At 42.5% G+C, this 15,741-nt stretch overlaps 1 protein-coding gene across 1 annotated transcript; it reads right to left on the bottom strand.

Moving 5' to 3' along the window:
• Positions 1 to 1,914: 1,914 nt before the first annotated feature.
• star3 (StAR-related lipid transfer protein 3) lies at positions 1,915 to 15,300 on the bottom strand. The gene is given in 14 exon segments (NM_001173962.1): positions 1,915 to 3,406; positions 3,515 to 3,608; positions 3,780 to 3,884; positions 4,082 to 4,161; positions 4,331 to 4,426; positions 5,061 to 5,123; positions 5,658 to 5,806; positions 5,965 to 6,066; positions 6,335 to 6,452; positions 7,018 to 7,071; positions 7,910 to 7,987; positions 8,186 to 8,263; positions 10,499 to 10,743; positions 15,271 to 15,300. Coding segments are annotated over 13 exon segments (1,341 nt in total). The 5' UTR covers positions 10,718 to 10,743; positions 15,271 to 15,300; the 3' UTR covers positions 1,915 to 3,301.
• Positions 15,301 to 15,741: the final 441 nt, after the last annotated feature.

Here is a 15,741-nt window from a genome sequence, read left to right as displayed (position 1 = left end):
TGTGGAATCCTCTTCTCATTCCAGGTCCCGATGTCTGAGGTCCACAAGAGGTAGCCAGCTAAGGTCTCCAAATCCTGGCCCAGAGACTTTCCTCCTGGATCAGAGAAGCTGGAAGTGAGGATGACCCAGGAAATGTCTCACCACAAAGAGAGCACTGAGTAGTCTCTCCCCTCTCACTCATCACCACAGATCCACATGCACACACAAGACCTAACTCAGTCACAGCACAGTCATGTGAGCTGAACGATCCTCTGCCCCCCAGCAGCAATAGCAAGGCCCTAGCTACTGTACCCCCACCTTGTTACCCACATTCTCATCTCCTTTATCCATCCACTTAAAACCACACACTCTACAGATGAAAGAAGGCGACATATTGCATTTAAACAAAACAAAATGTTGTTTAGGGAATTTACTTCTTCAAAGTAAAATTTTTTGTTGCTAGATGTCACCGCCCCTAGGCCAATAACCTGGACGTATTCTACACGCAGTGGAAATGGTAAAATAGCAAATATATCAGAGAACCATTTCATCAGTGAACAAGATAGTCAGTGCTATTATGAAAAGACTCTAGATTCTATCCACGCAGAATGGACCTCTTTTTTGAAATTCTAGACTAAAGGTACGCTTTGGTTCACAAAATTATCTCTACACAAATGCTGTATCTTATATACCACTCATCCAAAAGGCAAAAAAAGGACAACATAGTAGATTGAAGTGTAAATGTTAATGGAGAGCTCCCATGAGATGCCAACTTTAGTCGGTGTTATAATCATGATATAAACACCTCAGCCTCAAGCACGAGTGCACAGAGAGCCATGCAAATGGTAGACAGGGTGAGAAAGAGGGCGACTGAGAAATGGAGCGTGACCATGTTCATTAGGGAATGCAATAGGAAACTTTTTAAAGCAATAAGTGTTTCTTATTGGACAGCCTGGTCTCATAGACTAGCGTAACATAGTAAACGTAAATCCGGGACACTCATATTAGTATGGCGTGTTACGTTACGTTTGGTATGGTTACATAACACCCAACGTTACTTAATAAGGCAAAAAAGCGAAAGTAGTGTGGTTGTCCCGGCTGTTTAACGTGAACGTCTAGCAACCCAAAGGTTGCTGTGGACAAGTCCATGTTCCAGTCCGTTTTGTTCAGTTCGGCACCTAATGGACAAAACCCTGTGTGTTGCCTGTATCTACTCAGTTAACAAACACTCAGTGGTTTGTGTCACGTTCCCTGTGAAATCTTCCTTATCAGAGGAGTCACTCCTAATATCACAAGTGTACATTTTGTAAATCAGGCTTTTCAGTGTATGGGCCTACAGGATAACCTACTCAACCAGGCATCTTGGACAGTTTGTTACAGGGTTGAGGGGCAAGTTTACTGGAAAGGCTGAGAAATGGGAGTCAGGATGTTTCATCAATAACTCTTTTCAACATTTTATTAGAGATTCAAGGCGGGCTAATCTTCTGTTAAAAAAAATAGTTGTTCAGTATCCTGGTAAAATATTTGAAGACGATCATAAATTGACACATTTTTGTAAATGATCAGCAGTTTGTATGATTTCAAAACAGAACAATCATAGAAATTAAAACATACACAACTGAAAATGAAACAACTTTGCAACACATACCTTTAGCAAACAAGTGATATTCTAGTAATAGATAAGTCCTAACAGTTAAAGTGTGGTCACAGTGACACTATATGCCCATTTCTGTCACTGTGACAAAGGCACCAAACCAACCAACAGCTTTCTCTGCCCAATTATTAGTTAAGAGATTTACAGAACTGGTTTAAGTGTGAAACTCCCACTCACACAGATGGCAAACTGTTCAAATTATCTTCAGACTTTTTCCTCCTTCATGGAAATCAAAGACCTTATTTTCACTTTATCAAAGACCTTATTTTCACTTTCATACATTTTTTTTTTTTTTTTTACATTTTGTTTCTTTGTTCAACTTGTCTTGTTTCTGTTCTGATACAATAATGATGTAGCTAAGCCTGTTAACTAGGGCCCTAAAATAGAGTGGAGCCCAAAACAGAACAAGTCCGACTTGTATTTTCACAGGACTGCAAGGCATTAGAGGGGAACATGAGTTCTCACAAGCATAATGTTCAATGACTTGACATACCAGACATTCAGCGCTGCATCGACATGCACACAGCAGGCTGATTGGTTGTGATTGTGATATGCAAAGCAGCATACTTTGCCATTGGGGAACTGTCATTTTTATTACATACAGAGAATCAGAATTCCGATTATAGCCAATTTCAATACTGCATCCACCACAATGATAAATGTTTAACATAAAGAATCACATCATTAATTTACTGCCACTTCTCCATCTACAGTTTGTCTGCTGTAAAGGCTTATCTCAGAAGGCTGCAATACACTTACCAAAACAGTTACAATTGAGATCAACCATAATTTAGGGCAGTTGGATTCCCTCTAGCTAAAAAGGCCACTAAAGGCTTGGCCCAGAAGAGTAGAGTATCTGAAACTCTTTATGAACCCATGAGCGACTGATAAGTCATCACAACCACCCATCTTGAGCTCCATTAAGTAGGTTGTCTCCCGTTGTTAGTAGATCCGTGGTGGTGTCGCCCCCTAGTGGCTGGAGGACTACAGCACTCCTACAGTCAGCTTCAATGGATCACAGTGCAGTGAGGGTCAACGAGGACAAAAGGGACACACCGTGGGTTCATTGTGTTCCAACAGTTAAATTTTTGTTTACGATGTGGTCATGTGTAGCGGTTTCCCCGGTTACCAGAGAATGACAGTGAAGACAGTGGAAAAACAACAAAAAAGCATAACAGCCAGTCAATGGCGAACATAAATGTGCGATAGAATAAGGCTCAGAGTTAGCGTTAGCGGTCTTCATCAAGTCTCATCAAGCATAGTCCTAGTCTGACCTCCATTACACTTTCAATACTGTTAGACTTCTTGGCTGGAGGGAGATGCAGCCAACACTGGCATCAGTGAGAGAAACAGCAGAAAAGTTACAGAAAAACGTGTGTAACTATGTTAAAAACATCATGGAGTCCATGGGAGAGGAGGAACATCTCCTCTGACAGCCCCAGACCTCCTGACGTCTAAAAGACAGGTGAAAGTACAGACACACCAGTCTCCCATCCTCTATGCTGTTGACTTTCCTCTAGTCTAAGTAAGTTTGATATCCACCATAAGTCTCAGGTGCACTTCCAACTGTAGGTGTTCCCAAAAATCTGCAATGACACCACCAAACCTGCGGTGGCGCTGTGGGTTGCAAGCATCTAGCTTCCCTACAGGAAGTAAGTGAGAGGACATCTAGCGAGTGGACCGCAGGTCACGGATGCGCTGGCGTAGATGGGCCATAAACTCAAACATGGTGGCAGCCAGACTCTGGTGGATAAGGTAGCGGGGCAGTCGACCCTGAGACAAAACAAGATCAGACATGAAATGTATACTGCTTCTCCAGCCCACTGACAATACATCAAAGCAACAAGCACACACAAACCATCCTCAACAGTCTGTTCTTACCTTGAGGTCTGTGTTGAGCACCCAGATAAAGGTACAAACCGAGGGGTTACTGCTGGACTTCAGGACCACAAACCCGCCTGGACCATTCTCACCTCTAGGGAAGAAAGAGAGGGACGGATGGTAGGGAGGAGAGGAGAAGAGAGAGTTAGAGAGGGATGGTAGTATCACATGTCGGCTAATTAACTAGCATGAATGGTCTGGTTGACGTGATCTGCTTTCAGTATTGTTCCCAGTGAAATGAGGCTGTCTAGAGGCAAGGCCAGACCTGACATAGCGACTGTGCGGAGGCTTGGCGTCGTGGTCGGTTGCCATGCCAGCAGAGATGTAGCAGTCTCGTTTGCGTTCCACCCGCCTCACATTCACAAAGTCCCTGAGGGATACAAGGACATGAATTACTTTTACATTCAAAACATGGACAAAACGAGGGTTGGCACCCTATATAAAATGGCACCCTATATAATGTACTACTTTGACCAGAGTCCTATGCGGGCCCTGGTCCAAATTAGTGCACTACATAGGGAACAGGATGACTCCATATTCGAGGTAGTCCATGTTGTGTTGCGTTACCTGGCAGACACTACCCCCCCTGCTGCCCCGGAAGAGATATCGTACGACACCAGGGTGTTGTCATCCACCCTCTGGAGGATCTAAAGGAACAAATGGAGAGCAATGTCAGCCTTTGGCATCGTATGGGCCACAACAACTTATCTGAAGCATAACAAAACAGTTTTCACAGTAGGTTCACTGTACTAGGTTAAGCCTGTCTGTCTGATGACTGGTCATGAGAAAAAGAGGAGAGAGGATAGTGCAGGTTACCTGGCAGCCAGAAACAGTTTTGTTCCACTGGACCATCTTCTCTGGCTGTAAGATCACCTCCTGGTACACCAGCTCTGCAGGACACTGCATGAAGGCCTGGGACATACAGCACACAAACTCATAGGTTTTGTATTTATAGCGATCAAACAGTCTAGGAAGACATTGAATATACAATATACAGCGCCTTCAGAAAGTACTCAAACCCCTTGACTTTTTCCACATTGTTACAGCCTTATTCTAAAATTGATTAAATAGTATTTTTTCCCCTCATCAATGTAGACACAATACTCTGACATGCACTGTCAACTGTGGGATGTTATATAGACAGATGTGTTCCTTTCCAAATCATGTCCAGTCAATTGAATTTACCACAGGTGGACTCCAATCAAGTTGTAGAATCATCTGAAGGATGATCAATGGAAACAGGATGCACCTGAGCTCAACTTCAAGTCTCATATTTCAGTTTTTTATTTCTTATATATTTGCAAAAATGTCTAACAACCGGTTTTCGCTTTGTCATTGTGTTGTATTGTGTGTAGATTGCTGAGGAAAAATATGTATTTAATCCATTTTAGAATAAGGCTGTAACGTAACAAAATGTGGAAAAAGTCAAGGGGTCTGAATACTTTCCGAAGGCATATAGCCCAATGTACTAAATACTTACACCAGACAAGCCACACGTTATGAAAGCAAAGGCCATACACAAAAATAAACAGTGATGACTGTGTACCTTGAGAATGAAGGTCTTTCCATGGAAGGGGATCTCCAGTGTGTACACAGAATCCCCCGCGTCCTGACAAAAGGAGAAACAACGACATATTAGCAACATCCAGTAAATCTGTCACTATTAAACCATCTTGTGTCCAACCCACAAACTAACAGCGTACAACAACAGGTAGCTAACTAAAAGCAACTGGCACACAGGTGTCACTCATTCCATGGAGGGCCAAGGGTCTGCGGATTTTTTGCTCCTCCCTTGTACTTGATTGACCAATGATGGTCACTGATCAGTTAGGAACTCCCCTCATCCGGTTGTCTAGGTCTTAACTGGATACAAATTGAAAGGAAGTAACAGAAACCTGCAGACACTCGGCCCTTCAGGGCGGTAGGTAGCCTAGTGGTTAGAGCGTTGGGCCAGTAACCGAGCTGACAAGGTAAAAATGTGTCATTCTGCCTCTGAACAAGGCAGTGTTCCCCAGTTGGCCGTCATTGTAAATAAGATAAATAAGAATTTGTTCTTAACTGACTTGCCTAGTTAAATAAAAGGTTCAAATTAAAAAAAAAAAAATCATGGAATGAGTTTGACGCCCCTGAACTAGCCACTCACATTGTTCTTCTCAAACTTCCAGTTCTCCTCCTGGGCCAGGATCTGTTCCACCACGGCCATGGCCTCTTTACCCTGCCTCACCAGTGCCTTCTCCTGGGGGGAGACTGCCCTGCGACCCAGCCCCTCCTCATCCAGGTCCTCCTCAGACCCTGGCCATCATAACACACACAGGTAGCATGGAGATTACAGTTAGGTAAGAGACAGCGTAAAGGTGAAACAAAGAGAAAGAGAGATATGGCAGACAAGGAAGATTGAGAAAGACATTGAGAATTACAAGGGAGAGAGAAAGGGAGATGTAGTGTGGTACCTGCGAGGGATTCAGGTGGAGAGTAGAACTGTCCTTCAGACACAGCGCGAGGGTAGATCATGGGAGCTCGCTCCGACGCTGCGTTCACTGCTGCTAGGTAGGCTGAGTGAGACAGAGTCCGTAAAGGGAGAAGTAAAAGACCACATATCTTCCTCTCCTCTTTGTCCATTCCATTATTGCAAATGTATCCATCTCATCATTCCATCCTACTTGTCTGTCCAACACAACCCACTTCCTCCTTCTGAGGGGATTTCCTGAGGGCCCAGACCTTATTTTGCATATTCATGTGCCATCTGTCAAAATGACAGAACAAACATGGTCAATGGAAACTCCTGGACCATTCAAATGGATCCATCTCTCCGTGACTCACCTCTCTCATCACCAGCCTCTATGGAGAGCACCTTGAAATCCAGGAACCACGTCTCCAGCCACGCCACCACAAAGGATGTGATGGGCAACACGTAGCCAAAGGCATTCTGGGATAGCAGCTGTGTGAGGAATGACATGTCCGTCTGAGACAAGTGGTATATATAGGCTACATCCCAAATGGCACCCTATTCAGTGCACTACTTTTGACCAGGGTCCATAAGGGTCTGGTCATAAGTAATGCACTATAGAGGAAAGGGTGGCATTTGGGACTCTGCCATACATACACATGTGTAGACAGCCATATTGCATTTGAATAAACAGTACTACTTCTGCCATTTCCGAGAAGTGACGCTGAGCAGGTATCTTGACAAAAGCAACACTTTGTCTCCTTCCCCTTCGTTATGAATAAATAGGGAAGATATTGTATGGGTGTGTGGCTTCAGGCTGTCGACACGGCGTGTAGACACAGAGGGCAGAAGAAAGGCTTAACTCAGATCATAATAGATTTGAATGTATAATCCCCACCATGCTGCGTACACAGTAAAGGTCAACTGCAGACAAAATGACAATATACTCATGCTCTTATTGAATAGAGAAGTGAAAATGTGAAGTGGCTCAGAACACAGACAAGTGTGGAGCTCAGTCAAAACTGTTTCTGGTAAGAGGAGAGAGGGAGGCACTCACATTGGAGAGAATGACTTTGGCTACAAGGAAGGAGCTGGTCACTAGAGTGGTGATCTATGGGAATGAAACACTGTTAAAAACAACAGCTGGTATTGGGTGAGAGCAGTCAGCACACCACATATGACCATCAGTGCATCTACAGTGAGGGAAAAAAGTATTTGATCCCCTGCTGATTTTGTACGTTTGCCCACTGACAAAGAAATGATCAGTCTGTAATTTTAATGGTAGGTTTATTTGAACAGTGAGAGACAGAATAACAACAACAAAAAAACAGAAAAACGCATGTCAAAAATGTTATAAAATGATTTGCATTTTAATGAGGGAAATAAGTATTTGACCCCTCTGCAAAACATGACTTAGTACTTGGTGGAAAAACCCTTGTTGGCAATCACAGAGGTCAGACGTTTCTTGTAGTTGGCCACCAGGTTTGCACACATCTCAGGAGGGATTTTGTCCCACTCCTCTTTGCAGATCTTCTCCAAGTCATTAAGGTTTCAAGGCTGACGTTTGGCAACTCGAACCTTCAGCTCCCTCCACAGATTTTCTATGGGATTAAGGTCTGGAGACTCCCTTTAAGAGTGTGCTCCTAATCTCAGCTCGTTACCTGTATAAAAAGACACCTGGGAGCCAGAAATCTTTCTGATTGAGAGGGGGTCAAATACTTATTTCCCTCATTAAAATGCAAATCAATTTCTAACATTTTTGACATGCGTTTTTCTGGATTTTTTTGTTGTTATTCTGTCTCTCACTGTTCAAATAAACCTACCATTAAAATTATAGACTGATCATTTCTTGTCAGTGGGCAAACGTACAAAATCAGCAGGGGATCAAATACTTTTTCCCCTCACTGTAGGTACCAGTCTGTCGGGTCTGTCTCAAGGAGCATTCTTACCGCAATGACCCACCAGTGCCTCAGACGCAGAGCAGCATAGCCCAACTGGAGACACAGGAAACGAAACAAGGCAAGGAGCTGCGGTGGAGAAAAAATACAAACATGATAAGAGTAAAACTTCAAAGTTAAATACCGTATGTGATCATGAGAGCTGGCCATGTTGACTTAGCGTTCAATAAAGGCAAGCGTCGGCATGTGAGTAACCTTGACAGTACGTTCAGTCAAGCGTACGACTTTCTGACCGATTACAATTATAGCTTGATCGTTTACACTCACAAAGATGTCAAAGAAGGAGGACTGAAAGTTGTACTTGACAACCTCCAGCTCAAGGCTCTGCCAAATGGAGTTCTTGATCTGCAGTGGGACAAAGCAAGAGTAGAACCATATGTAAAACATGCAGCCAGAGGCAAGCTCTTCCTATAACATACATACCATCATCATTAGGGAACGCTGTCATAATGAGAGAAAGTAACTTACACACACTGAGAGAAAATAACCAAAAGTAAACTGTTAACAGCTCTGCTGGGAATCTGACAATCTTGTTCACATTTTTAAGGAAGTGGAAAAGTGATAAGAGCAATACACGGAGTGTACAAAACATTAAGAACACCTGCTCTTTCCATGACCGACTGACGAGCTGAATGCTATGATCCCTTATTGATGTCACTTCAGATCAGTGTAGATGAATGGGAGGAGACAGGTTAAAGAAGGATTTTTAAGCATTGAGACATGGATTGTGTATGTATGCCATTCAGAGGGTGAATGGGCAAGACAAAATATTTAAGTGCCTTTGAACTAGGGCTGGGCGATATGGCAAAAATATCATATGGTATTTTTCACATTTTTGACGGTATTTTATGTGTTTGATTAACTAAAGTTCTAAATTTGCATTATGGGTAGTACGTGACCCTAGGGAGGCAACATATATTCTAAATGAGTCTTTCTCCATTCCAATTGTTTTATATTGTTCAATTCAACTTCAACCAAAAATTATTTCCTGCACTCATTTGAGAATCCCCAAAATACTAGGCCGTATTTTTAACCATATGTTGCAATAGCGACACGGGTGAACTTTTGGAATCATGGAAATGTTTATTATAATTCTGTAGTCAGAATGTAAATAATAGTGGGCACTTTGAATACAGTGTTGTTTGACATGACAATGAATGAAAATGCCATGGACTAATTATTGCGACAGTGTAGGAACCAAAGTGACATTCAGTGTTTCCTAGGGGACCCTATAATCTTTGGCTACATTAAATCTTTATTCATATAGCCAACATATTCATGCTTTGTTTATTCGTCTTTGATTTAGAAGATACTGTTGCACAAACAACATGGTGATTTAAGCCTCCACCAGTACTGGTATCAGGCTGTATTAGCTGGCTACGTTTGCTCTGACTCAGTACTTTTATTAGCTAGTTAGCCAGCTAACTAGTTATTAGCATTGACCATGCAGACTGAACGAAAGTGTCTCGGTGTCAAGCAACAACAAATGCGCTCCTTGAGTGACAGGGGGTGGGACTAGGTCTGTGTGGAAAGCGGCAAGGAGAGAGAGAGCGGAGAAGGGTGACTCAAGTAGCGGAGTAAACTATAAAAATTGACGTTATACACGGCGTATCACATTTAACAAATAAAAACATTCAAATAGCTTTATAGAAGGTAAAGTAAAAACCCAAACCGGTCCGTGCATAAATACCGGTATATAGTAAAATACGGTATACTTCCCAGCCCTACTTTGAACAGGGTATGGTAGTAGGTGCCAGGCGTACCGGTTTGTGTCAAGAACTACAACACTGCTGGGATTTTCACAATCAACAGTTGCTCGACACCTTGTAGAGGAAGGGGTTCTTAATGTGTGGTATACTCAGTGTATACCCTGTGGTACACACACAATATACACAATTGGCATTATGTAGAACAATGAAAATAAGTCTGGAGTGACACTGAGAAATATTGTCAAAAACAAGTGGCAGAGACCAACAGGTGAGACACAAGAGAAAGCAACAATACATGGGCCCCCGAGTGGCGCAGCAGTCTAACACACTGCATCTCAGTGCTAGAGGACTCACTACAGACCCTGGTTCCATTCCAGGCTGTATCACAGCGATCTAACACACTGCATCTCAGTGCTAGAGGCGTCACTACAGACCCCGGTTCCATTCCAGGCTGTATCACAGCGGTCTACGACACTGCATCTCAGTGCTAGAGGCGTCACTACAGACCCTGGTTCCATTCCAGGCTGTATCACAGCGGTCTAAGACACTGCATCTCAGTGCTAGAGGCGTCACTACAGACCCCGGTTCCATTCCAGGCTGTGTCAGAGGTCTAAGACACTGCATCTCAGTGCTAGAGGCGTCACTACAGACCCTGGTTCCATTCCAGGCTGTAATACAACAGGCCATGATTGGGAGTCCCATAGGGCGGCGCACAATTAGCCAAGGGTCGTCCTGTTTAGGGTTTGGCCGGGGTAGGCCGTCATTGTAAACAAGAATTTGTTCTTAACTGATTTGCCTAGATAAATAAAAGTTATATAAAATAAATAAATAAAATGAGAGTAGAAATATATTTGACAATGAGTGAACTCACATTGAGCTCGATGATCCACAGCAGGGAGATGAAGAGGAGGTCAAAGGTGACAAAGAGGCAAAAGGTGCGACGGACGTCTGAGATGACCTTCTTCTCCCCAGGGGGCACCACCAGGTAGTGGGGGGAGGGGAGGGATACAGTGGTGGAGTAGGACGCATTCAGAGAGGCGATGGCAGGAAGGCTACCCCCAAACTCCCCATAGTCCACTCCGCCCGGCATTCCTACTGAGAGAGGGGCCGATCCACCTGGGACAGAGAGAGGGGGAGTAATGGTGAGGTGTGGCCAGTGAAAGTGCAAGGACAAGGGGGAACTCATGTTGGGCTGGTCTGCCAGAAGCGGTGGAGTTTGATATAATTTAAAAATTTACAAACAGTGTTGAACTATTTGACTATTTCTTGAAAAAAAAAGTTAACTGTTATTTTTAAACCTTTAACGTAAATTCTAAAAACACAAATGCCGATTTTTTTCATATTCTCATACACTACATGGTCAAGAGTATGTGGACAACTGCTCGTCGAACATCTCATTCCAAAATGTTGGGCATTAACATACAGTTGGTCCCCCCTTTGCTGCTACAGTGGGGGGGAAAAGTATTTGATCCCCTGCTGATTTTGTACGTTTGACACTTACAAAGAAATGATCAATCTATAATTTTAATGGTAGGTTTATTTGAACAGTGAGAGATAGAATAAAAACAAAAAAAATCCAGAAAAACGAATGTCAAAAATGTTATAAAATGATTTGCCTTTTAATGAGGGAAATAAGTATTTGACCCCTCGGCAAAACATGACTTAGTACTTGGTGGCAAAACCCTTGTTGGCAATCACAGAGGTCAGACGTTTCTTGTAGTTGGCCACCAGGTTTGCACACATCTCAGGAGGGATTTTGTCCCACTCCTCTTTGCAGATCTTCAAGTCATTAAGGTTTCAAGGCTGACGTTTGGCAACTCGAACCTTCAGCTCCCTCCACAGATTTTCTATGGGATTAAGGTCTGGAGACTGGCTATGCCACTCCAGGACCTTAATGTGCTTCTTCTTGAGCCACTCCTTTGTTGCCTTGGCCATGTGTTTTGGGTCATTGTCATGCTGGAATACCCATCCACGACCCATTTTCAATGCCCTGGCTGAGGGAAGGATGTTCTCACCCAAGATTTGACGTTACATGGCCCCGTCCATCGTCCCTTTGATGCGGTGAAGTTGTCCTGTCCCCTTAGCAGAAAAACACCCCCAAAGCATAATGTTTCCACCTCCATGTCTGATGGTGGAGATGGTGTTCTTGGGGTCATAGGCAGCATTCCTCCTCCTCAAAATACGGCGAGTTGAGTTGATGCCAAAGAGCTCCATTTTGGTCTCATCTGACCACAACACTTTCACCCAGTTGTCCTCTGAATCATTAAGATGTTCATTGGCAAACTTCAGACGGGCATGTATATGTGCTTTCTTGAGCAGGGGGACCTTGCGGGCGCTGCAGGGTTTCAGTCCTTCACGGCGTAGTGTGTTACCAATTGTTTTCTTGGTGACTATGGTCCCAGCTGCCTTGAGATCATTGACAAGATCCTCCTGTGTAGTTCTGGGCTGATTCCTCACCGTTCTCATGATCATTGCAACTCCACAAGGTGAGATCTTGCATGGAGCCCCAGGCCGAGGGATATTGACAGTTCTTTTGTGTTCCTTCCATTTGCGAATAATTGCACCAAATGTTGTCACCTCTCACCAAGCTGCTTGGCGATGGTCTTGTAGCCCATTCCAGCCTTGTGTAGGTCTACAATCTTGTCCCTGACATCCTTGGAGAGCTCTTTGGTCTTGGCCATGGTGGAGAGTTTGGAATCTGATTGATTGCTTCTGTGGACAGGTGTCTTTTTTACAGGTAACAAACAGAGATTAGGAGCACTCCCTTTAAGAGTGTGCTCCTAATCTCAGCTCGTTACCTGTATAAAAGACACCTGGGAGCCAGAAATCTTTCTGATTGAGAGGGGGTCAAATACTTATTTCCCTCATTAAAATGCAAATCAATTTATAACATTTTTGAAATGCGTTTTTCTGGATATTTTTGTTGTTATTCTGTCTCTCACTGTTCAAATAAACCTACCATTAAAATTATAGACTGATCCTCTATCAGTGGGAAAACGTACAAACTCAGCAGGGGATCAAATACTTTTTTCCCCCAATGTATAACAGAATATCTGGGAAAGCTTTCCACCAGATGTTGAATCATTGCTGATGGGACTTTCTTCCAATCAGCCACAAGAGCATTAGAGAGGTCAAGCTATTAGGCCTGGCTCGCAGTCGGCGTTCCAATTCATCCCAAAGGTGTTTGATGGGGTTGAGGTCAGGGCTCTGTGCAGGCCAGTCAAGTTCTTCCACACCGATCTCGACAAACCATTTCCGTATGGACCTCGCTTTGTGTGCAGGGGCATAACAGGGAAGGGCCTTCCCCAAACTGTTGGCAGCACATAATCGTCTACAATATCATTGTATGCTGTAGCGTTAAGATTTCCCTTCACTGGAACTTGGCATTGCGCATGGTGATTTTAGGCTTGTGTGTTGCAACCAAGGACAGACGATTTTATGCGCTTCAGCACCCGGCGGTCCCGTTCTGTGAGCTTATGTGGCCTACCACTTTGCGGCTGAGCCGTTGTTGCTCCTAGACGTTTACACTCCACAATAACAGCGCTTATAGTTGACTGGGGCCGCTCTAGCAGGGCAGAAATTTTACAAACTGACTTGTTGGAAAGGTGGCATCCTATGACGGTGTCATGTTGAAAGTCACTGAGCTCTTCAATAAGGCCATTATATTGTCAATGTTTGTCTATTGAGATTGTGTGGCTTTGTGCTCAACTGTATACACCCGTCAGCAACGGGTATAGCTGAAATAGCTGAATCCACTCATTTTAAAGGGTGTCTGGTGGACTCCAATCAAGGATGATCAATGGAAACAGGATGCACATGAGCTCAATTTCGAGTGTCATAGCAAAGGGTCTGAATACTTATGTGAATAAGGTATTTCTATTTTAATACATTTGCAAAAATGTAAAAAAAAAACTGTTTTCGCTGTGTCATTATGGGGTATTGTGTGTAGATTGATGATGGAAAAAATGTATTTAATCAATTTTAGAATAAGACTAACGTAACAAAATGTGGAAATAGTCAAGGGGTCTGAATACTTTCCGAATGCACAATACTGTATTCTAGTCAAGGCCATCTTATTCAATTATTGCTGTACATATACTATTGTATCCTATGTATCTTCAGATATACTACATTTTCTATCCATATACTACATTTACCATCCATACACTGCCTATACATCACACACACACACACAATATTTATACTCCGGACTCAGACATGGCTTGTTCTAATTTTTCTATATTTCTTAATTCCATTCTTTTACTTTTAGATTTGCTTGTTGTGTGTATTGTTAGATATTACAGCACTGTTGGAGATAGCGAAATGCTTGTGTTCCTACACCCGCAATAACATCTGCTAATTCTTTTTATTTTACCTTTATTTAACCAGGTAGGCCAGTTGAGAACAAGTTCTCATTTACAACTGCGACCTGGCCAAGATAAAGCAAAGCAGTGCGACAAAAACAACAGAGTTACACATAAACAAACGTACAGTCAATAACACAATATAAAAACCTTTGTACAGTGTGCGCAAATGTAGAAGATTAGGGAGGTAAGGCAATAAATTGGCCATAGAGGCGAAATAATTACAATTTAGCATTAACACTGGAGTGATAGATGTGCAGATGATGATGTGCAAGTAGAGATACTGGGGTGCAAAAGAGCAAGAAGATAAATAACAATATGGGGATGAGGTATTTCATCCCCTATACACAATTATGTGTATAGGCGACCAATAACATTTGATTTGATCATCAATGAGGATGTTCTATTCTAGACAATAGATCATACAAAATGATTGCCTGATGATCTTCTGAATTTCCCAATACCCTGTTTGTAACCTTTTAAATGATATCAATCTCAACCGTTTATCTTTTCCACTGAGGAAGATATGGATGGTATGCAAAAATGGGTCAACTTTGAGCACCTTTATCTCTTGGATGTTTTGGCATTCAGGTCCAAAAAGGCACTTTCTGACCACTTCTACCATGGGCAAATATGTATTGGTTAGAGATAACAATAAATGCTGTTGATTTATCTGATTCTGAGAAGGCCTATTTACAATATTGATTAGCTTAGAATGCATCAATTAGCATTGGGGTTGAAGACTGAACACATTAGGCTAAATTACCCTCCTACAGACAAATAACTTAACCCTGAGATCTGGCCTATGTACCGCCAGCCACATTACATAAGTGACCAATTTGACCAACCAGTCGACACAAATCTCTGCATTAGAAATGGTACTAAAACTGTACAATAACTAGGTAACTTATATAGCTAACTAGCTACAGTAGATAGCTAACTAGCTGACAGCTAAACTGAAACTGGCAAGCTACAACTGGCTTAGCAATACATACAGATTCCGTTTACGTACATACATGTACAATTAGTATATAATACTGGGGGTAACATTTAATTGATTTAGGCTTGCATTACAAGTGGAGAAAACAACAGTGCTAGCGCTGGCTTTAGCATTACCATTAGCTAGCTAACAACATAGCCACAGTATACACCCCATTCTCATGAATATATTACAATTAAACATAAATAAATAGGACACAAATGTCACATCTGAACAATGACCACACGAAATTGGTTTGAATTTTATAAGGAAAACTGTAGTCCTGAGCCTTTAACTCACCTAATTTAGTACATCATCATCGACGAAACGTATCTTCCGGGAATACCTTTTACATGAATCGGGTCACTATCTCACTTCCGGTTTAGATCTGTGGTAATCTGGTTTTAATGTCTATGGGGGTACGATGTTAGCTTTTTACTTAAGCTACAAATGCAATATTAAAGGACCTACCATTATATTTGTCTATTGTCTACTTTGTATGTTCACCTTATCATTCCAAAGAAATTAATTAGCATACTTTCTAGGAAGCCTATTTTTAATTTGTCAGTTGATTTTGCCAGTTTTGTTTTCCATGCGGGTGTTTTCTGACATACTCCACTTGACTAACATACCACCTGAGAAGCAACCAGGCAGCATTCCAAGTATCAGAATTCCTTCTGGAATGTGGGTAATGTTCATTCATTCCGTCATAGGCTGTGAAATACGGACCACTTGTTTCAACCATTTTGTGCGGTGCAGTAGTACCTATAA

Source organism: Salmo salar, chromosome 06 (assembly GCF_965601325.2).
Source record: "Salmo salar chromosome 06, fSalSal1, whole genome shotgun sequence".
Lineage (NCBI taxonomy): Eukaryota > Metazoa > Chordata > Actinopteri > Salmoniformes > Salmonidae > Salmo > Salmo salar.
Note: the sequence above shows the minus strand (reverse complement) of the source record. Positions and strands in the feature narration are given on the sequence as shown.